The sequence below is a fragment of the Canis lupus genome, chromosome 18 (assembly GCF_048164855.1).
Source record: "Canis lupus baileyi chromosome 18, mCanLup2.hap1, whole genome shotgun sequence".
NCBI lineage: Eukaryota > Metazoa > Chordata > Mammalia > Carnivora > Canidae > Canis > Canis lupus.
Window position 1 is genome coordinate 15,786,073 of NC_132855.1, and position 24,491 is coordinate 15,810,563.

Below are 24,491 nucleotides of genomic sequence, written 5' to 3' on the forward strand. Positions count from 1 at the left end.
ACTAATTCCAAATCCCTCCTTCTTTTACTTTCTGGGGGTGGGGGCGGGGGGCATGAAACTACCTTCTGTACTGTACTTTCTGCATCACTGTAATACAAAGAATATCACAACCTCTACCATACATGGACAGGGAAATTCCAACAGCAAGTTCACCATCAGCCCATTATTACTCTCAGAAACCAAGGATACAGAGAGTAAAGAAGAAAAGGCTGGTAATATTCTATGAAAAGGAACAGAGGGAAGCTGAGATCTTAGGGGAAGACAAAAATCAAAGAAAAAAGTGAAACAATAAATGCAAAAATACTCAACATAGGTTGGGACCTAGGAGTTCACGGCTCTGGCTACAGGAAGGAACTTGAAAGCATGTTCCAAGTGGAAGTCTCAGAGAAGCACTTGATTTTGGGAGTGAATTAGCTAGAAAGAGAAGGAATACAGGTTTGTTTACTGTAGTGACATGGTCAAAAGACATTCTGAAACTACTTTACATATGTTATAGGAACGAGTAAATGACTAATGTGTTAATGTTGATGGGAGCCTGGGATCCACTTTGGAAGAAGGGATATAAATACAGAATGGGAAAGGAAAAAAAGAACCATGTAGGGATAGATTGAAATTGGAGATACTATGTGAACTCATGATATCTAAATAATGTATATGTCTAAGGTGATACATGTTCATGTGCATATATCCATATTTCTGTGCATGTTTCTACATATGTGCTTTTGAATTTACATTGAATATACATGCATAATTGTTACCCTGTCCTCTAAAAAGGCCTAAAGGCAAAGATACTGTGTAACATGAGCACACTTAACACTCAGATCTCAGTTTCTAACATCATTTCCAATAAAAAGAACCAGGGCTCCCCAGAAAAACAGCTCATTCCATGACTGGAGCAGGATAGGTATGAGATGATCCTGAACATCCATCCTGCTGTGCTATAAAGTTTTAAAAGTCCTTTAAAAACACCAAAAGAGATATGTCACAGGGACACAGGAGCTAACTTGAGGCTTCCATTGGCCAAATCTGGGACAATTAAGCACCAAAACTATTAAGTTCAATATTGACTTAAAAACTATTGGGAAAAATAGAAATTCATGAGTCTACACTAATAATAAATAGACAAATAAATAAATGAGGGAGAAGGGAAATCTGCTAACACTGAAAGCCAGATGGCAAATATAAAGGAAGTGCTGAGTTAGAAAAATCATCTTGCAACCATCACCATAAAGATTTTATCAGGCAAGAATCATCAACAAATGACAAATTTATGGGAAAATTTTGATGAAAAGCTGGATATGTGTACTGCTTACTAGTAGCAATAGGGGAAAACAGTAATTATACAGTAGAAAAATCAGGCAACACCTTAAGCCAAAATTGATCAAAATTAATCATCAATGATGGTGACTCTACATGATACTCTAAGGAAAATGCAACATTACCTATTCTTGGCAGTAGTATATTAGTCTGGCCAAGAATGTATAGTCTTAATGTCACAAGGGAACAACTGATAAATAAAACAAGATTTTTTTTTCTTTTTTTACAAGAATGTATAGTCTTAATGTCACAAGGAAACAACTGATAAACAAAACAAGAATTTTTTTCTTTTTTTAAAGATTTTATTTATTTATTCATAAGAGACACAGAGTGAGAGAGGCAGAGACACAAGCATTGGGAGGAGAAGCAGGCTCCATGCCAGGAGCCCAATACAGGACTCAGGCCAGGGAATCCGGGATCACACCCTGAGCCAAAGGCAGACGCACTCAACCACTGAGCTACCCAGGCATCCCATGTTTTATTTTTTAAGTGATGGGAGACACTCTTCAAAAATGTCAATGTTATAAAAGACAAGGAAAGGCTGTGGAAATTTCCCAGCTTAAAGAGACTAAAAATACGTGCAAATAAATACAGACTAGACTAGAGCTTGTAATAGTGGGGGTGAGGGGGATGTCATAAAGCACCTTTTTACACCATTAGATCAACTGATAAAATTAGAATTGGGGTATTAGAGTAGATAAAAGTATTATATCAATGTAATTTTATGAAATTAATAACTGTACTGTGGTTATGTAAGAATATTCCTATTGTTAAGAAATACACACTAAAGTGTTTAGGGAGAAAGGACCATGATGTATGTATGTATGTAATGTACTCTCATATGGTTCAGGAAAATAAAGTGTATGCATGAGATAGAATGAGCAAGAAAGGAAGGAAGGGATGATAAAACAAATGCGATAAAAATATTAACAATGGAGAAATCTAGTTAAAGCGTATAAAAATGCTCTTTAAGTTATTTTTAACTTCAGAGAAAACAAAGAGAAAAAAATGTAATCATGCCTCAGCTGTCAGCAGTGTCTATACAGCCATAATAATGTAAATTCTTGTATTAGTTACAGAAAAGGTCAAGTTTTTGTGGTAACAAAGGTACCACAAAATACAATTACTTAAATGAAGATAGTTTACTTTTGCTAACTATAGACACAATTTCTTAACTCTTCCCACTCCTCTATATGTAATCCCACTTCTTTAAAGTCTCTTTTCACCATCTGCCATGAATGCTGTTTCCTGCTGGGATCTTAACTGATACAGTATGTAGGGATTTGGGGACTGGTTTGCTCACATATCTGATGAATGCACAGATGATTTCCCTGTGGGGGCAGGGAAGAGGAAAAAAACAATAGAAATACATGGCATGCAATAGAACTATAATTGTTCAAATTATTATTGGTGCAGTGTAGGATAAAGTGCCAGTGAAAGACGGGATTTTGAGAGATAAATGGCTACTGTACTCAATCGCTTGATGACAACAATAATAATACATTAATAATTACAAAGACTGCGTAAGTGGGCAACCTGCTCTGTTTAAGCATTTACAAAATAAAAAGCTTGGGATCTTGAACTCCCAAATCAAGGTACAGGTGGAGAACCTAAAAACATCTATAGTGGCCATTTAACAGTTTGATGGTGCACAAAGAAAAAGGAAATACACAGATCTTCTAGGGTCCATTAATTCCTGAGAATGTCAAATCCCACCTGACCCACTAGTCAAAATGGGACTTACATTTTAGGTCCCTTCACTTTTGGGAGAACAGCAAATCTAGCTTCTTGGTACAAACTCAGAGCTTACCCAAAGACTTTATCTTTTTACCTCATATGCTTAGAAATTTAATGGGTGGGGTGCCTGACTCAGTCAGTGAAACATGCAACTCTTGATCTTGGGGGGGGAGGGGGTCATGAGTTTGAGCCCCACTGAGCATAAAGATTACTTAATAAAAAATAAATAATAACCTTTAAAAAAAGAAATTTAATGGGTATACATTGTGTGTTTTCCCATGCATTTTTAGCTCAAGAAACACAGATCAATATTGACTACTTTCTTAGATAAGTAATAGTAGTAAGTAGAAAGTAGTAAGAATATCTACTTTCTTAGATAAGTAAAAAAAAAAAAAAATTAAGAAAGAAAAGGATTGATTTTTTTTCCCTGAAGCTTTCTTGAAGGTGAGATAGTTCATCCATGAAAAAGTGTTAGTTATTTGTAACCTATGTGAAGCAGCAGCCAGTCTTAAAACAGTCCTTTCTGGATAAGGTAAGTACAAAGAATATTAGTATAATTGTTCAGGCTGCTTTTAGTTTCTCTTAATCAAAATTACTAGATGATGGAATTCAAAAACTTACTACACGTTATTACTTAGTGTAGTAATAAGCATTTATAAGTAAAACCTCTTTGTCATGCAAATTTTTTTAAAAAGGATATCTTCTTTTAGTGCTAATCCAATACTGATAACACTACACGTATATCTGGTAAGCAGGAAGTGGCAAGTACCCCATAAAAATTCAAGAGCCCACCACACTTGAAGTTTCTAGGAAAATCTGGGACATGTTAGAATATGCCCTCTAAAAAAAGATGTTGTTTCACCTTGCACTGCCTTCCAAAAAGAAAAAAGCACAAAACTTGGAGACTATCCTTGAACTTTAGAAGCAGTAAGTTGTACATTCAAGTAGAGTGGCTACTTTTAAGTAGAGCCCAGAGTAAGAGACTGGTAAAGGAAGGCTACAGTGTAAGCTGATCTTCTATGGTCTAAAAGACCCAGTAATACTTGAATTACCTATGTCAGACAGATCTACTCTACATAGCCTCTGGAAACCCCCCAAAAGAAGAGTCACTGCACAGACCCTCAGGTTATCTGTCAACAATTATTCTCCATTTGAGAAATAGCTCCTAGTTCTACAGGGCCATGATACAGATTACACACCTAGTTATGGACACTAAGTGACTACATGACCAGAGCTGTCCATCATGCAATGGGTTACCCGTCTACTGAGTCATGAAATTGAGTTTGTGAAGTAACATTTTATCATTAAAGAGATATGAAATATATAAATAAGAAAAGAAGGCATAAACTGAGTAAGTGGCTCAAATTCCCATAGTGCCTACTCCACCAATTGGTTCACTGCCTCTTCTATGACCCCATGTGGAGGTCCCTATGACTAATGAACAGAAGAAAAAACCCAGAGCCTTGACTTATAGATGGGTCTACATGATATGCTGGCACTGGGTGTGAGCTGTAACATTAGTTTCCCACTCTAAAGTATCCTTGAAAAACAGTAAAATCTTCCCAATGAGCTAAACTTTAAGCAATACATCTCATCACTTTACTGGGAATGCGAGACAGCCTAATATTCATATTTACACTGATACATGGGTAATGGCTAATGCGTTGGGATCAAGGAAGTGGAAATAAAAAGACTGAAATAAGGGTGAAAAAGGAGGTCCAGAAAGGATTTGTATGAAAGGATGTCTCATAATGGACATACTTTGTGAAGACATTAGAGATCCTAGTTCCCAGGAAGCTTCTAGCAGGGAACACAGTCACAGTTCTATTAAATTTGAAGCTGAGACTACTGCAGTTGAAATTCCACCACCACAGGACAGGCAAAGAAAAAAAAAAAAAGATTAATTTGCTGACAGAGTGATTTCTCCATATTACTAAGAGGAAATTGGGTGGTGGTTATACAATAGAAACTGATAAATTAAGTCTGAAATCCAAAGGATACACTGGCCAGCCTCAGTATTATTCCTATGTCCAATAATAAACTTAATGAAAAACTATGTTAACCCAATAAATATAGGATACTTAAGGACTCAGATCTTTGGGGTAAGAAGGCAATGAAGCCTGTCTAGCCAATGTGCTGGAAAAATTTAAGAATATAAAATAGTGGAGAAAGGAAATTATGATTATCAACTTCAGTCTGTTGATCAGCTACAAAAATGGAGACTGTTACAGCTAAGCATATTTTACATTATTTCTCCACCATCCCACTCCCTTTCCCACTAGGTTTTATGATGAGCACTAGTGATGATTACATTGCAATTCTGGTTTGGGAATTGATGGGAAAATGACTAAAATATCACCCTGCAACAAAAGATGACTGATGAGAATTTGTGTCTCCCCTGCCTGAATGAAGAGTAAGAGGAAGGGTCCTTCTCCATGGCTCCTACTCATCATAAACTCTCAAAATACTACCATTACTCCCCACCGTCCCCTCAACCCTAGAAGTGGTAAAAGCTTCCACTCCTGATAATACTTGGATGCTTCATTATTTGTTCCCTTAACTCTGCCTACACCTGTCAATGATCATCCCTTCACTGAAAACTCTTCATTTAAATCATCTGAAATAAGCTCTAATTCGTGCTGGGATACTGACTGATACAAAAGTATTTGTAGAAATTAGAAAAGTAGCATTCCAGGCAGCCCAGGTGGCTCAGCGGTTTAGCGCCACCTTCAGCCCAGGCCGTGATCCTGGAGACCCAGGATCAAGTCCCACATTGGGCTCCCTGCATGGAGCCTGCTTCTCCCTCTGCCTGTGTCTCTGCCCCTCTCTCTCTCTGTATCTCTAATAAATGAATAAATAAATAAATAAAATCTTTAAAAATAAAAAAAAGAAAAGTAGCATTCCAATTTAATAAAAATAGAGTAATTTTTAATTTTTTTAAGTAATCTCTACAACCAACATGGCGCTCAAACTCATGACCCTCAGACTAAGAGTCACACTCTCTACTGACTGAGCCAGCCAGGCACCCTAGAATGATTAACTTATAATCTTTGTTACATGAAACCTACAGAGCTTCATTTCTCATCAGTATGGTGTACTGATCTGCTGTGGTTCCTGTATAAGAATTATCTGGGGTTGTCCATCAAATAATGAATGGATAGATAAAATGTGGTACATATCCATACAATGGAATTTTAAAAAAAACACAGAATTAGTTGGGATACTTTAAAATGCAGATTCCTAGGCTTCACCCCAAACTTTCCAAATCTGAATTTCTGGAAATGAGGCCCTGCACACAACACTTTAAGTAAACCTTCCCAGAAAATTCTTTGTACACTAAAATTTAAGAACCATTGTTCAAAAGCAATGATTCTCAAAGTACAGTTCCCCACACCAGCAGTATCAGCAATATGTAGAAATTTGTTAGAAAATGTAAATTTGGGGGCCACACCCAGTCCTACTGAGTCAGAAACTCTGAGAGTCGGGCCTAACAGTCCCATGTTTCAATAAGCTTTCCAGGTGATTCTGGTGGACAATGAAGTTTGAGAACCACTATTCTATAGTTTTGTCTTTTCTCTGTACAGCAAATATGTGATCTTTGTCAGCCAGCTTCTGTTCCCAAATTCTATGTGATCCTAATAGTACTAATTCAATCCTTATCACCTACCAAAGAGCTAAGAACTTAACCAAGACCTTACCCATAACAGCATATCATCCTCTAACCTTAGTCATGGGCTCATTCTAGTTATGAAATGAGTAAGTCATGGAGATGAAAGGTACAGCATAGAAAATACAGTTAATGGTATTATAATAGCAATGTATGGTGATGGATGAGTGCTACACTTGTGGTGAGGAGAGCACAGTATAATTATCGAGTTGTTGAATCACTATGTTGTATACCTGAAACTAATGTAACATTGTACATCAACTATACTTCAATTTTTAAGCAAAAAAATTAAAAATTAATAAAAATAAACTGGTAAAAAATGCTCTTATGGTAGATCATGGGCTAACATAATGTGTTCATCTCCTTTCCCTAGAGAAACCATATAGGAATGATAATAATACTTGCATCTGCCAAAATTAAGAATACCCTCATTCTCTGAGCAAAACTGATAGCAATAAAAATGAAACCATAAGGGATCCCTGGGTGGCGCAGCGGTTTGGAGCCTGCCTTTGGCCCAGGGCGCGATCCTGGAGACCCAGGATCGAATCCCACATCGGGCTCCCGGTGCATGGAGCCTGCTTCTCCCTCTGCCTGTGTCTCTGCCCCTCTCTCTCTCTCTCTCTCTCTCTCTCTCTCTGTGACTATCATAAATAAATAAAAATTAAAAAAAAATGAAACCATAAGAAACTAAGAGACAAAGTCCTTTAAAATGTTTACACTCCCCTTATATTCCCTGTTAATTATCATGCCAAGTACTCAGATATTACTTGCCCTGCTGCCAACCCTGTGCCTGAGGTGGGATTACTCAATCGTCTGAACATTCACTGGGTCCCAGAGGTGAAACCACTCACTCAACTGTGGGGGCAGACAACCAAGCTTTTTGCCCATGACTTACAGCCAAGCTTCTGTAATCATGACCTGGCAAGCATTCTGACCCCTTTTATTATTATTTTACTCAGGGTAGAAATTAAGAGCCTGTGGAGACAGTCATTCACATTTTCTTTACCTGACTAGGGACTCTGAGGCATTATATCTAAAGAGTTCATATGACTTCCTATTTTAAGATTGTTAATTAAAGACTATTATGTCCTCTTCTCCTCTAAAAAGAACCACCCCAAACAAAAAGAAGTAAAATAAACAGACATAAACTCCTTCAAAGAAATCAAAAGACCTGTGGTAAGCCTAACCACAATATATGAAGATGTGAAGTGAACAGAGAAAGGGTAAACAATACAAAACGGCACAGCACGGTTAAATCTAAATGCTTGAAGAATATATTTATTCACCCCATAAAATTCTAAAAAGGCTCAGGAAGTAAAAGCACCAGGTACCAGAGAAAGTGGGGTAAGATGGGATCCAAAGACAAGAGAGTTATTTAAACATCTATGTAAGTATCAGATACACAGACCTTCACAGAAAACAGAAAGTACAATCTCTGGAGAAGCTGAACTAAACAAGGGACTCCAGATTAGATGGGCACAATATAGAACAGCATGGGAATGGGGAAAGTACCTGAAAATACATAGATGAAGAAAAAGTCTATATTCTGGATAGTCAATCCTCTAATTCCCTTCCCCAACCAAGGGACTAGGCCCATGCTCCTCAGAAAGAAGTTAAAGAAACCTATAGAGAGAGACTACCTCAGGAGAAAATACCTACAGCTACAGATATTTGAGTCCCCAGTAAAACAGCTAAGTAGTCCCGTAACTGTCCTCAAGAGAAGCCCAACAATTGACAAGCTCTTGCCCCTGGCCCCAGGGACACAGTTCAGAGAAACGCAAATCAAAACCACAATGAGATGCCACCACACACCCACTATAGTTGCTGTAATAAAAAAAATGAATAAGGATGTGGAGGACCTCATCCTTGGGTGGAACCCTAGTTCATCAATGGTAGGAATGAAATTAAGTTCAGCAACTTTGGAAAAATGTTTGGTGGTTCCTCAAAAGGTTAAGCATAGAGTTACGGTAAGACCCAGCTATTCTATTTATGGATATATATATATAGATATATAGATATATATCTATATATATATATATCCAAGAGAAATGAAAACTTTATATGAATGTTCATAACAGCATTATTCACAATAGCCATAAAGTAGAAAATCTAAATGTCCATCAAATACGGCTTCTCGGCCTTTTGCCTAAGATCAAGTGTCTATCAATTGAAGATCAGATAAACAGAATGTGGTATATTCATACAACAGAATATTATTCTACACTAAAAAGGAATGAAATACTGACACATGTTACAGAACAAGTAAACCCTGAAAACATTACACTAAGGGGCACTTGGGTGGCTCAGTTGGTTAAGTGTCTGCCTTTGGCTCTGGTCATGATCCCAGGGTCCTGGAATCGAGCCCCACAGTTGTGGTCAGGCACCTTGTTCAGTGGGGAGTCTGCCTTTCCCTCTTCTGCCCCTCTCCCCAACTAATGCTCTCTAAGAAATAAAATTTAAAAAAAAAAAAGAGTATATTAAGTGAAATAAAGCCATCACAAAAGACTTCACAATGTATGATTCCATTGATGTGAAATGTCCAAGAGTCTTCAATAATTTCCTAAGTGTTGGGAGTGATAAAGGTGTCTTTTGTTGTGTTAATGAGATAATTTCTGGCCCTCACCTAAGGATGGGGGCTGTTCCAGGAGAACAAACCATATGATTAGAGGGTTGGAACTTTCAATCCTACCCCTCATTCCCCAACTGTAGGGAGAGGAGAGGGGAGGGGAGGAGGTAGAACATATAGCCAATGGGTCGGTGATTTAATCAATTGTGCATAAGTAATGAAGCCTCCATAAAACTCCAAAAGGACAAGGTTTAGAGAGCTTCTGAGTTGGTGAACACATGAAAATTTGGGGACAGTGGCACACCTAAACAGGATATTGAAGTTCTAAGCCCTTTCTCCATATATCTTGCCCTTGGCAGCTATTCCTTCTGGCTGTTCTAGAGTTATACCCTTTATTTAAAAAAAAAAAAAAAAAAAAAACTAGTAATCTAATAAGTTGTCTGAGTTCTGTAAACAGTTCTAACAAATAAATTGAACCTAAGGAGGAGGTCATGGAAACCTCTGATTTATAACTGGTCCATCAGAAGTACACATAACAACCTAGGCTTGGGACTGGTGTCTGAAGTCTAAAGGAGGGGGTCATGGGAATTTCTAATCTGTAGCTGAAGGGTCAGAAGCATAGGTAACAACATGGGCTTACAACTGGCATCTGAAATGGGGAAATGGTAGAGTGTGATGGAATGGGGAGCAATCTTATGGAACTGATCCCTTAACTTGTGGAATCTGATACTATCCCCACCCAGATGATTAGAATTGAGTTGAATTACAGGATATCAAACTGGTGTCTGGAGATTTATTTAGTACTGCATGGGAACCCCACCCCCATCCCTGCTCCACACATTGAAAACTGAGTTTTAGAACAATTTTAATGGTAAAAGGTTTATTTTGGAGTGGTAAAAATGTTCTAAAATTGATGTGGTCATGGCTGCACACCTCCATGAGCATAATTAAAATCACTAAATTGTGTGCTTTAGATAGATGAATTGTATAATGTGACTTATACCTCAATAAAAATGTTTTGAAAGAAAGATATATAGATAGCCAAGAAAGCCAACTAGCCAACTGTCCTCTTTCCTTCCCTCTTCCCACTTGTCATCTATGCTCAGCAACCAGGCATTTATTGCCCTTCATCCTCAAAAGAGAGAGAGAGAGAAGGGGTTTTCTCTTTAAAGAAATACTGGCCTGTCTGGGAAGAACGATAGTGATTACTATTGGTGCTAGCTCCTATGAATGTATAGGACCCTTGTCCTCATTCTAACATTTGGAGGTCCCCAATTTAAACTAGCTCCTCAAACACTAAGCTGGCTGGTCAAAAGACCAACCCACTTCTACAGTACTTAATCTTCCTATTGACCAATCCTCAAGGAAAAACTTTTGAGGTAGGCCAGCAATAAGAAAAGCCCAAGAAAAACAAAAGAATAAAACAAAAATTACTCCAGAGCAAAAGGTGATAATAATTCAAAAAGTAAAAAATTAGGGAGAAAAAAATCCCATATTTCCAGATAACAGGAAGGTCCCCCAGGAACAAGAGGGAATTGACAGATTCAACAGTATGACTAAAGCCTAGAAAACACTTAAAAAACTGTAAGGAGGGGATCCCTGGGTGGCTCAGCGGTTTGGCGCCTGCCTTTGGCCCAGGGTGTGATCCTGGAGTCCCGGGATCGAGTCCCACATCGGGTTCCCTGCATGGAGCCTGCTTCTCCCTCTGCCTGTGTCTCTGCCTCTCTCTCTCTCTCTCTCTCTCTCTCAGTCTCTCTGTCCCTGATGAATAAATAAATAAAATATTTTTTTAAAAAAATTGTAGGGGTTTGTGGGCAGCACGGGTGGCTCAGCACTTTAGCACTGCCTTCAGCCCCAGATGTGATCCTGGAGACCCAGGAGACCCAGCCTGTGTTGTGTCTCTGCCTCTCTCTCTCTGTGTCTCTCATGAACAAAAAGAAAAGAAAAACTGTAAGGGTTTGTAAAGAAATGTACCATTTTTATTTTTAAGAAATGTATTATTTATAAAAAAAGAAATGTATTATTTTTTTAAAAAAGAATCCACTAGAAAGAAATAATTTTCCTTTGAGTAGCACAGGACATTGTAACTATAAAGAAGGAAATATGATCCTGGTATATACTACATTGAACAATACTTACATATCTCATACAAAGTATGTATTTTTTTTAAGATTTTATTTGTTTATTCATGAAAGACACAGAGAGAGAGAGAGAGAGGTAGAGATACAGGCAGAGGGAGAAGCAGGCACCATGTAAGGAGCCCGACGCGGGACTCGATACCGGGTCCCCAGGATCAGACCCTGGGCCGAAGGTGGCGCTAAACCACTGAGTCACCCAGGCTGCCCTGTATTAACTTTTAGAATCATCTATAGAGAAGTCACAGAAGATTTAGCAGTACGTAAATACTATTAACCTTGACAAGGCAAGAATAAAGGTGGAGTTGACAGAAGTTGAAAGACTTAAGGTAGAGAGTAATAATGGTAAAGGTAAAATAATGTTCTCGTTTTACAAAATGTGGAACCAAGGGGTTGAAAGCTGATGAAACAAGAAATAGAAGTATCCTGGGGCACCTGGGTGGCTCAGTCAGTTAAGCGTCTGCCTTCAGGTCAGGTCCATGATCTCGGGGTCCAGGGATGGAGCCCCACGTTGGGCTTACTGAGCAGGGAGCCTGCTTCTCCCTCTCTACCCTGCTCATTCTCTCTCTCTCTCTCTCTCTCTCTCTTCCTCTCTCTCTCTCTCTTTCTCTCTACCCTAAATAAATAAGATCTTTAAAATATATATATTTTTAAAAGGAAGTTTGAGTATCCTGTGGGTAGGTGCAAAAATGAGCAATGAAAACGAGATAATGACATAACTGGAAGGATAAGAGAAAGAATGTGTCATTAATCAAAACATTTTGTCACTGTGGTACATCAACAGAAAAAAACTCAATATGATGAATTCTAAAATAGTGGTGTAATTACATTATTTAGAGATAGGAGTTAACCATGAGGGGGGAAAAAGGCAGGGAGGGGGTGGGGGGAAATAATGCCTTCATAAGTTTGTCTGCACTATTTGGCTTTTTATTTTTATGAAAAGAATTGCACGTGGTAAAAGTTATTTTGAAAGCTTCTGTGATCTTGCAAGGTTTAAAGTAAAGGTCTATTTTTAAAGATGTAATAATATATCTGGCTAACACACATCTAACATCTCTCTTTAAGCCTAGAAACTTCATCCCTGATTTTCTAACATCCCTACAGTGGGCTAGATATTAAGGGGTGTCATTATATTCCCTCCACCTTCAATGAAAACAGTACATAAATGTGCATGATGTGTAATCATTTTTAAGTGGGAGAGAGAAGACAGAAAAATGAGTATGATATCATATTTTAAAAGATAGATTACTGGAAAACCAAAAGGTAGAAGACTGATTTCTATACTTCTAGCTCACTTCAATAACAGTGTGATAAATACAAATGGCTCAACTATTCTATAATAAGCACTATATAAATCCTAAAACTCTACCATAACATATTAGACTTTAAAAGGCCAGAAAAATATAGCTATTGCCAGTTAATCTCAAAACTGGGGGAAATTTACAAGAAATATGGTTCTGGCATGTTAGAGGTCCCTAATTTTAGTGTCCTCATTAACTGAATAACCTATTAGGCACAATGCCTACTAACCCATATCATTTGTCAAGCTTACATTTATTCCAATATAATTAATACACAGTGATTCCCCAACAGATAATCTATTCTACACACTGACATCAAACAATATGGTTTTTAGGAAGTTGGACAGGAGAAGCAAAGAAAGAGTAAGGGATGAATGATGGAGCCAATTTCCCAAGTTTCAAAAGAATTTGTCACCATCTTTCAAAAATAAAAGAACCATTGATTGGGTTCCCAAATTATATTATGTGTTGATCAATTCAAGAACAGTCTAATACTGCTGAGAAAACCACAGAATAACAGGATTTTGAATAATCTTTCATTGAAAGGCAAAAGTTAAACATCATATTCCTTGAGAGAACTAGCAACAGTAGACATATTAAGAGTGCTAGGCACTGTTTCTAATATATCAGGGCCCACATTAAAACCACTGCTAAAGTCTAGAAATGGTCATAACAAATCTTTCAACCTTACAGCATAAAAGTCAGTTGATAATTTCTTTGTCTAACACCTAATAAAACTCATTCTTCCAAAATTGTGGAAAAGCTAAGCACAGTCCTCCCTTATTATAAAGTTTCCTGTTACAAAGTTGCATGGTTTACACATATGTTATACTTTATTATTTTTTTAAAAGCCCTCCTTATAACACCCTCTTTGTTGTAATACTCAACATAGTTTGCCTCCAGGCTAGATATATAATGAAAGCAAAATGAATTCAGACAGATTGTTGAGGAAAAAAGCTAGTTTCATTTTAGTAGTCTTTCTAAAGTCTTTTTTCTTTTCTTGTAGCTTTTCATCATCTCAATGTTTTGTTCTCAGTGAACATTTTCCTTTTCTTTTTACATATTTCCTTTGGTAAATGAGAGATGATAGATTGTTAAAATCATTTTATACTACCTTAGAAACAAGAACTTTTAATATATAACTCCTGCTTCCAAAACCTTGTACAAATTTCATCTTTAAGACAATGAACTGTATAGGACTTAATCAACCATCTGCAAAAACCCATATGAAATCTTAATTTTCCACTCATACATTATGTTCACAGTCCCCTAAAATCATGAATATAAATTTCAAAATTAGATTTAGGAATACTTCTCAGTTATTGTTTCCATATTAAATAATACTGTCTTATTTTAGCAAAGATCTAGAAATTTATTCATAAATTTTAATGTAAGGAAATGTGGTATTAAAACCCTGCTTACTTTTAGCTTAAGCAGAAATACAATTCAAGTTAATATGATATACCAAGTTTAATCATTTCTGATATTCTAAATTAGCCAGAAATGACTTAAGTTATATACTATATGAAAAACTGATGGTGCAAATTTTATATCTTTAGAAGTTTAAGAGGTAAATTCTTCTACATAAAGCATACCTACTAATACTAGAATTCTATTCTTGATATTCTTATCTTAAAATTTCATAATAGTGAAAAAATGCAAAAAAAAACTTCAGCAATTTTTTAAACCATCCAACATATGTATAAATTTTAATATTTACTGTCCACATAAAGAATTACATAAGAATGTTCACAGAAGGTTTATTCACATTAGAAAAAAAAAAAAACTGGAAACCACCTAAAAGTACAACAAAAAGATAATCTAGGTCATTGTGGTTGGTGTGCTGAGCTCCAAAAACTGGCTGCATCCTTTCCCTGCCGTGGCCACCATGGAGTGGATGTTCAAGGAGGACCACTTGCTGGAACACAGATGCATGGAATCTGTGAAGATCCCAGCAAAAATATCCCAACTGGGTTCCAGTGATTGTGGAAAAAGTCTTAGGCTCTCAGATTATTGACACTGACAAATGGAAGTATCTGGTTCCATCTGATAACCCTGTGGTTCAGTTTACATGGATCATTAGGGAAAGGATCCAGCTTTCTTCTGAAAAGGCAATCTTCCTGTTTTGTGGATAAGACAGTCCCACAGTCCAGCCTAACTATGGGACAGCTTTACACGAAGGAAAAGATGAAAATAGATTCTTGTATGTGGCCTACAATGGAGAGAACACTTTTGGTTTCTGAGAGCCAATGCTGGGCTAGGTACACCATTTCTGCTTGTGTATCTTGTAATCAGCAAGCCATTTTCAGTTACCAGGCTCTTCACATAGACCTATTAGTGCATTTGTAACTGGATTTATTTCTTAATACAGTGGAAGATTTGTTTCCTTAGATTAGTAAATTAACAGACAGAGTTTTATTTTGAGTTTTCCGTTTTGTGCACTGTCCTCATGGCTGTACTTCCGAAGGAACTTGTTCCTCTGAGGATCATATTTAATGAAGACCTTTCCATATTAAAGTGGGGTAGGTGGAGTATTAAAGTGAAAGAGAGGGAGATAATGCATTTCTTCTAGGTTATGTTTGAAGTGTTAAAGATGGCTAAGTATTAAAAGCGCCCAAATGAAATCCTTAGCCATCAGAACACTTGCTTCATTAGATTTTGCCAAGTGTCAATCATGTTGGACTGAGCTAATCTGCTTCTCTTTCTGAAACTATTAAGGTAAATAATTAACAATAAGAATTCCTCTTATAAAGGCAAAAAAAAGATAATCTACTTAGAGTTTATTGTGTATGTTATTGTATATGTGGGTGTGTGTGTGTGTGTGTGTATATATATATATATATATGTACTTTTATGCGTGTGGAGATAGATAGATAGTAGATACTCTACACAGAGTACTACTAATGTACTTTTAAAATAACATTAACCTGGTAGTAGTCAACAAACATTTGCTTTCCATATTAAGTATTAACATATATCTCTCTACCCTGTGTTTTAGAATTTAAATCTGCAAGTGAGATTTTCCATGTAGATTGGAAAAGGGTTACTAAATCAACTTAATTCAAGAAAGACTGGGGGATAGGGAGGATTGTTCATTTCCCATGGCAATATGTTTTGTAGATGAATATTTTAAACTGTTAGAACATTTTATATCATAGTATCATTTAAATAAAGTAGTTTTATGGTAATCATTTTCCTTCTCAATTGAGTAAAATATTTAATAGCTTAGTTATTCCACTCTTCAGAAAAGAACCATGATGAAACATATATATAGATCAAAAATGGCTGTCAAATCCTATCAAAACTACCATATTTAACCTTTCTCTCGTCAAAGGCAGTCCTGACCACAGACATTTCCATAACACTTTTCCAGCCTTGGCATTCAGCCACCATGAAAGAAATTTTTTTTTTTCAAACAACACCAAGAAACTTAAAATATTCTTTTTAGCCTTTCCACTCTTCGCTACAGTAGGCAAGAAGGCATTTAACCAACAAATTTCTACAGTATATATAGAGAGAGAAGGAATAAGAATTCACCTTTAAGGAAAAGTAACAACTTTAAATGATCACGTAAAAAATGAATTTGCAAACTACAGGGAACACTCTTTATAACCTTCCCCCAGGAACTAAAGGTTTTATACAATATAATATACAGGAAGACGCTGTTTGAAAGTAACATTGTTTTATGGGTCTTGGACCAGAGATTTTATAAATGAATACCATATATATGAGAAAACCCAGCACAGGATGAGAATCAATCCTATTCTCCCCTTGATCTTCCGACTTCTCACTATGGATCCATAAAGGATCTTAAAAACAAATGAGGGAAGTTCTCCAATATTATAAAACACCTACACTTTAATGCCAAGGCAAGGAACAGGAGCCAGCACACCATAGGGATCCTTTTCTAACATTATTCTCTAACATTTCAACCCTATCTGTTAGAAATAAAGGCCATATGGTTCACTGGTGAGACAAGGGTTATCAAAACATTATCTGTTGATTCCCTATAAAGAAAATAGCATTAATCTTTTATTTGCACTAATATCCCCATACAAAAAAAGCAAGACTGTGTTCTGGCTGTTCATTCACCCCAGCTGAGCATATCAGTTCACTCTCTGGATGACTATCAAAGAATCCAGACGGCTTTGGGAAGCACAGCCTCCCAGCAACCACATGTGGCCACTAACACATTTCCTTGGCAGACAAGAAAAAGAGCTTCAGTTTAGACAATTAGAAATTATTTGAAGGCTGAGGATCTGATTATCTAGGGTTGCCTTAAGATGAGGCAAAAGGTGACTTACTTATTCCTCAGTTCACGGTTTTCTTTGGCGGGCTTTTTATTCCAACGTATGCATGAATTTTTATTTATGTGACAATATAATCCCATACAAGCTTATAGAAGTCATTTTATGATTTAAAAAATATTCTACCATCCTCATATATATTATTAGTAAAATCTGTTCACCTCCTTTACTGACAATTATGTTCCAAACATACTGAACCTTTTATATACAGCCTTTTCTTTCCACTTCAGTCACAAATGTGGGACTACTGTGCTGTCAGACCTTTATAATCCATACCATGCCCATATCATGCCTACATTCTAACTTTAAATTTTCCCTTGAAAGAAACTCTACTTGTCTGATGTTTCATTTGGTGAAAAAAATCAAAGTAAAATAAAAGAACTAGAAGAGTTCAAGGAAAATGAGCTCTCACAAGCACAGAGAGAAGAGAGATAAAAGGGTTAATGAGAAGAAGAAATGTCTTTTATACTAAACATCAAAGAATTCAAATAATTTTGGAAAACTAAAACCTTTCTGATATGCGAATATTATCACAAGTACTCAATAATTCTGAGTATCACATTTTATGCAAAAAAACTATTGATAACAAAAGGATGAATAATGTATAGAAACAAAACTCTAAACCAATGAAAAAGCTCATTATTTCTACTGGTAAGCTTGACTCGCATAAATACTGCCTCACTGGCATATGGGGGCATAATTTGAGTAAAGGTTGACCTGGAGGCCCAAGTAATCACCTCCATTTTTACCACTATGATACCTAATAACCCATGCACTATAGTAATCGATCAACACACATTTGTTAAGGAAGCAAACAAAACTCAGAGGTTGGCTAGAATCAGTGCACTGGGATAATATTTGTTTCAGAAAAATAATCTTGAAAGCCTGAAACACCACAACCACATAGCAATTTTGGTTCATTCATTCAACAAATACTATGTGCCAAGGACTGTGCAAGACATTAGATATGTGGTGAACAGAAGATACAGTCTCTGCCCTCACTAAGCTTACAAAAAGACCTCCCTCTCCTTTTTCTCAAAGAGTTCATATAGACCCTCTCTTTAACTAGCAATGCAATCAAATAAATGGTAATGTATTTTAAGGAACATGGGCTTTGGAATCAGACAACTCTGGATTCAAAGCTTCTCTATGCCTAGGTATGATCTACAGCAAGATCCTTATCTTCTTTGAGCTTCTATTTCCCAATCTGGGAAATTACAGTTACACTACCTATCTTACAGGGTTAAATCCAGTAGCACAATATATAGGAGATAATAAATATTAGAATACTCTCCACATAGTTCTCTCTAGAAATAAATATAAAAACTCCTGCTAGAAGATCAAACCACAGGGACGCCTGGGTGGCTCAGCAGTTAAGCATCTGCCTTCATTCAGCCCAGGGCGTGATCCTGGAGTCCCGGGATCAAGTTCCACATCAGGCTCGCTGTGGGAATCCTGCTTTTCTCTCCGCCTGTGTCTCTGCCCCTCTCTTTCTCCGTGTCTCTCATAAATGAATAAATAAAATATTTTAAAAAAAAGAAGAAGAAGATCAAAACACAAAAGACAAAAACATTAAAACTCTGCAAGGGAGAGAACTTTTTAAGCTTAAAGGAACCTTAATAAATTATAAAAGAACAATCTGACCACATTAAAATACACACACACGCACACACACACATTGTACAACCCTAGAATAATATGGTAAAAAGACATTTGCATCAAGTAGAAAGAATAATCTGTACTAAATAAGTAGCTCATATAATAAAAATAAAAGATGCCAGACAGCCTCTCCTTTGCTGTCCTGCCCGCTGCTCACTTGCAGTATATTCAAAAAACTTCTAGTTAAATAAATAAAATAACAGATTAATTACCCAGGTATTTACCAGAATCATCCAAACAACTGAACTGCTGAATACCCAAGAATTTTTATGATGAACATCCATTTTTCAAATCTGTCAGTCTAAGCACTATTTTCCAAAAACCCTTTCAAAATTGTAACATTGTGGATTAAACGAATAAATAAGCAAATGATAGAGCATAATAAGTATATACCAGCAGCAGCAAAACAAAGGAAAGGACACAACTTCTTGCCATAATCTTGAAAAATGAGGACCTTCAAGAAAAGTAGAGGTTTCCAAGAATCTTCAGGGCTAGTTTTAATGCATTTTGTGAAAGTGCTAACTAAACTCCACTCAAGGAGGAGGCAGTGAATAAACAAAATTCTGAAAACCTTATGAAAGATCTCAAATTTAGAGAAAGACAGATCTAGAGGGGATATAGACAGCCTGGAGAAATAGAAATGCCCCCGAATAACAAAAGTTCTACCTTCACTACATTCCCTCTCTACCAGACAAGAAAAACAAATTTTCCATGTTAGTGTTTTTCTGCAAAAAGGCAGCAGGAAAAGCCATAGACCATAAGAACAGCAGCCAGGCTAAAGATCTCCCGCAATGATGAGGAATATGAGAAGTGGAAGACAGGCTAGAGAAGGAACTACCATGTAAAGCCTCATACACACCCACAAGAAGTTCAAAGAAAAAGGGTAAGGGAGAGGAAGAAAAGTGGGGAATGGAAATGGAGCCTGGTAAGACAGTCCAACAGAAAAAGGAACAAATGGAACCGACTCTAAGGAAACCTGGTGAGGGAAGATCTAAAGTCTGAAACAGCCTCCCTACCTTCCAAAATAACAAGTTACAGACCATCCAGGTCAACTGAACAGTGATTCATGACACTTAACAAAACCAAAGAAGACAAAGCTAAGGTCAGATGATCCAGTAAAGCACCACAGCCACAGATACCTTCTCTACCTCCTCTCCCATCCCTACCACTCCACACCACAGTCAAGAGACAGAGACACTGAGCAATATACAGCCCTCCAAACTGGATGTGAAAAAGGAAAACAAACTTATCTCTGATTGGTGAAGAGCAAAGGCAAGGAAAACTCACCAGCCCCATAAAAAAGCAAACTGACCCAGATAGAGTTGGCCAAGCTAGGCTTGAGCAAGATAAAAAGAGGTTGGCCTAGCAAATCCACAAACACACTATAGAAAAAAGCAGGAGGAAAGAGAGAGAGAGATAACATACAAAAGACAAATGGGGAGAAAATAAAACCTAGGGGGATCCCGGGGTGGCTCAGTGGTTTAGAGCCTGCCTTTGGCCCAGGGCATGATCCTGGAGTCCCAGGATTGAGCCCCACATCAGGCTCCCTACATGCAGCCTGCTTCTCCCTCTGCCTCTCTCTCCCTGTGTCTCTCATGAATAAATAAAATATTTAAAAAACAAAACAGGGATCCCTGGGTGGCGCAGCGGTTTGGCGCCTGCCTTTGGCCCAGGGCGCGATCCTGGAGACCCGGGATCGAGTCCCACATCGGGCTCCCTGCATGGAGCCTGCTTTTCCCTCTGCCTGTGTCTCTGCCTCTCTCTCTCTCTCTCTGTGTGACTATCATGAATAAATAAATAAAATCTTAAAAAAAAAAAAAAAACAAACAAACAAAACAAAACCAAGAGTCAAAAGAAAGCCCTCTGAAAACATTTCACACTACTGAGCAGTTTAATAAGAATATGAATTAAACAATAAAAGCACCCATGAGGGATCCCTGGGTGGCACAGCGGTTTGGCGCCTGCCTTTGGCCCAGGGCGTGATCCTGGAGACCCGGGATCAAATCCCACGTCGGGCTCCCGGTGCAGGGAGCCTGCTTCTCCCTCTGCCTGTGTCTCTGCCTCTCTCTCTCTCTCTCTCTCTCTCTCTTTCTCTGTGACTATCATAAATAAATAAAGAAAAAAAATATTTAAAAAATAAAAAATAAAAAAAATAAAAAATAAAAAATAAAAATAAAAAATAATAAATAATAAATAAATGAATAAATAAATAAATAAATAAAAGCACCCATGATAGGCTGATACGTGCAAAACTAAAACAAAATGAGAACCAAAGCCCTAATAATATATACATATGTATGAAATATGACATCATAATAATTGAGAAACAATTTGTTATCAAGTGACATACAGTTGTAGTATCATCTATCAAATATCAAATAATCAGTGGATGATCCACACAATATGAACACTGAAACATCCTCTCTACCTTCCAAAATAACAAGGTATAGACCATCTCTTGTCTCTGGTGTGGGGTGGTAGGGATAGGAGGGGAAGCAGAGAAGATATCTGTGGCTGTGGCAGCCTTACTGGACTATCTGGCCTCAGTCCTGTCTTCTGTGGTTTTGTTAAGTGTCTTGAATCACTGTCCGCACAACATGAACAGGATGTAAAAGGAACAGATCCAAAATGACTCTCAGAGACTGCTTCACGAAAGGAAATCTCAAATTTCATTGAATAAAACTCATTTATAAATGATGGTCCAAGTATATAGACTGAAAAGGGAACCTGAAAAGGCAAAGTATCAAAACAAACAGAAGGCACAGATGAATGTCAGAAGTGCTATTGTACATGCTCCCTATCAGTCCCAGAGTACTGATACAGAGTACTCCCCATCAGTCCTGAAGAACTGATACAGGGACCCCATCCACCTGCAGACACTGTTATCAGACTCCTGAGCTCTTCTTTGACATAAAGTATATGTAGCTCAAGATGGCTTTCCCAGAATATAAAATATCCATAGGTTTAAATTTACCGTATGAGGGACGCCTGGGTGGCTCAGTGGTTGAGCGTATGCCTTCGGCTCGGGGCGTGATCCCAGAGTCCTGGGATCAAGTCCCATATCGGGCTCCCTGCAGAGCCTGCTTTGCCCTCTACCTATGTCTCTGCCTTTCTCTGTGTGTCTCTCGTGAATAAATAAATAAATAAAATCTTTTTAAAAAATTTACCATATGAAATTTTTTTACCATTTTAAAGGAAATGCCAGTGTGATTTGGAGTATAAAAATTGACAGGTAAATATGTCCATCACCAAATATTTAGGAATATCAGATAACATGCTATTTTTTCTATTTATAGACAAACCCAAGTAAATGGGTTTTTTTCTGTTTGCTAGTAAATCTATGTTTTCAATTGATGCAAGCTGAAGACAAATATTTAATAAATTCTTCAAATGACTTCAAGATACATTCATATAAGTAAAACCTTTGCTAAGAAATATATCTATTTAACATATTTCTTGCCATTATTTGTATATATCACATATTATATACCACCAGATTTCACATGATAAACATACTTTTTCAATATGCCATTTTAATGGTGAGATAGCTAAATTCAGAAATATAAAATTACTCTGGGTTAACTCAGATTGGAATATTCTAGGTTATAGTCTTATTTTTTGCACACTGATATGTTATTGGTGGTTATATTTGGGAGATGGTGCTAAATCATTTATTTCCTCTTTTCCATATATCCATATGTTTAAAATATTCCTTTGTGAACATGATTACTTTTATAACTAAAGTATACACATTTTGGTGTGGGGAAGATGAGGTAAAATCATGTCCTACATCAGGGCACCTGGGTGGCTCAGTCAGTTAAGCATCCACCTTAGGCTCAGGTCATGATCCTGGGTTCCTGGAATGGAGCCTCACATCAGGCTCCCTGCTCACTGAGGAGTCTGCTTCTCCTTCTCCCCCTGCCCTTCCCCCTTTCCGTGTCTCTGTCTCTCTCTCCACCTCCGAAAATACATTTCTGAAAAAGAAATCTTTAAAAAAAAAAAAATGCCCTACATCATTTCAAGTTTCAATTTATCTATAAAGAACTTGGAACATGCTGCCAAATTTAACATGGACTAAACCCAGAACTAAAAACATGACAAATGGCCATGCAAATCATTTGATTATACTGAATTACAACAGATCTCTAAATATGAATAAACATTTGAAGCAACCATTCCTCGCACTCCACAATGTAGCAAGAATGAGCCAGAGCAGAGCACAGTCAACAATTGCTTATCCCCTGTCTCCTCCAGTCCACATAAACACCTCATGGCACACTCAAATCACTACTGCTTGCCTCTCCTGGTAGTTGTAAAGCAGCACACCAGGAAGGTTCTAGGAGAGAAAGTAAAGTCAAAAGATAGACATTTATTACAGTTTTGGCTGCCCAGCACTTATTTTACCCTCTTCTATTAATGTTATATACATGGGTTAAGGTGGCCTCTATATATTGGCCCCAAGTAGTTTAGTTCTTCACAGCAGGCTGACCATGAATGAGAACTCAAAGCCCACAGATGCCAAACTCAAAATTTTTGGTTGCTTTAATTATAGCCCAAATTGGCATATTATCAGCCATTTATACTGTGCCTGCTTTGCATACTCTGCAAAAAGGCACCCAATATCTACTAGCCATAGATAAGACAAATCCTGGAGCTACAGAAGTCATTTGTTGCCCTCCAAAGCTTCTTGACCAGGACTCATCATCTTGCATCTAAGCAATTATCACCTACAGATATATGCCCCACTCAGATTTTCCTCTCCCCCGGAAGTTTCCTTGCCCACTTCTCCTTCTAGATGGTGGTCTAGATTACTGCCATGGTCTCTGGAAAATCTCCTGCAGTGAGGGACTTCCCCTCAAATGTAATCCTGTCAAACCACCACCCAAATAAAGCTCACTGTGGGCTACTGACATCTCATAGTCATGCCATTTTCTTTGAAAAACTCCAAAATCCTCAAACTCATCACAGTTTATTTACCTACATCCCCCCAAAGGTCCACCTCTTTCTACTCTTAATCTTAGTAGTTGGGCAGCCCTGGTGGCCTAGCAGTTTAGCGCCACCTTCCGCACAGGGTGTGGTCCTGGAGACCCAGGATCGAGTCCCACGTCGGGGGGGGGGGGGGGGGCCTGCATGGAGCCTGCTTCTCCCTCTGCCTGTGTCTCTGCCGTTCTCTCTCTCTCTCTCTCTGTGTCATTCATAAATAAATAAAAAATCTTTTTAAAAATCTTAGTAGTTAATAGGAGAACTGGCCCCCCTATCCCACAGTTAAATCAGACCCAAGTTTAACTGCATTCCTTTAGTGACAATTGGTTCAGAGATGGCCCAATCATTGCTTCTCAGCCTTTTGGCTAAGATCAAGTGTAGCAATAGCCCAATCAGAGCCACTGAGTTGGAAAGAGACCTTTGCTGAGCCTTCTGGAAAGAAGGGGGACATTTTTCACAGGGACTAGAAACTAAGAAAATTAAGAATTGCTATAGCTGTCTTATAAACAAGAGGAAATAGCCTGTCCAAGTAAATGGAAGCAAAGAAAAAAGAGAAATGAGATCTGATTACATTGGAGACCCAAATGGTAATAGTAAATGTCTTATCCTTGCATGAGCATACTATCAACTGCAGTCAAAAGAACCCTCAGTTGTGTCACCTGGCTGGCTCAGTTGGTAGATCTGTAACTCCTGATCTCAGGGTTGTGAATTTGAGCCCCATATTGGGTATAGAGATTACCTAAAAATAGTATCTTTAAGGGGTGCCTGAGTGGCTAAGTTGGTTAAGTGTCCAACTCTTGATTTTGGCTCAGATCATGG

The 24,491-nt window shown here is 37.6% G+C and overlaps 1 protein-coding gene and 1 pseudogene across 16 annotated transcripts in view; one reads left to right on the top strand and one right to left on the bottom strand.

Moving 5' to 3' along the window:
- The window catches only part of BBS9 (Bardet-Biedl syndrome 9), a 432,524-nt gene that overhangs the window by 361,843 nt on the left and 46,190 nt on the right, over positions 1-24,491 (bottom strand). For 12 of the 16 annotated variants that reach the window (XR_012010672.1, XM_072783523.1, XM_072783520.1 and 9 more), the window contains one exon: positions 310-414. The exons of the other annotated variants lie outside the window; for them this stretch is intronic. Coding sequence is in view for 11 of the 12 variants with exons in the window: in XM_072783523.1 (XP_072639624.1) it covers positions 310-414 (105 nt within the window). In the remaining variant the exon portion in view is untranslated. The remainder of the gene's footprint in view (positions 1-309; positions 415-24,491) is intronic. 16 annotated transcript variants of the gene reach the window in all.
- LOC140609456 (gamma-aminobutyric acid receptor-associated protein-like 2) lies at positions 14,612-14,966 on the top strand (annotated as a pseudogene).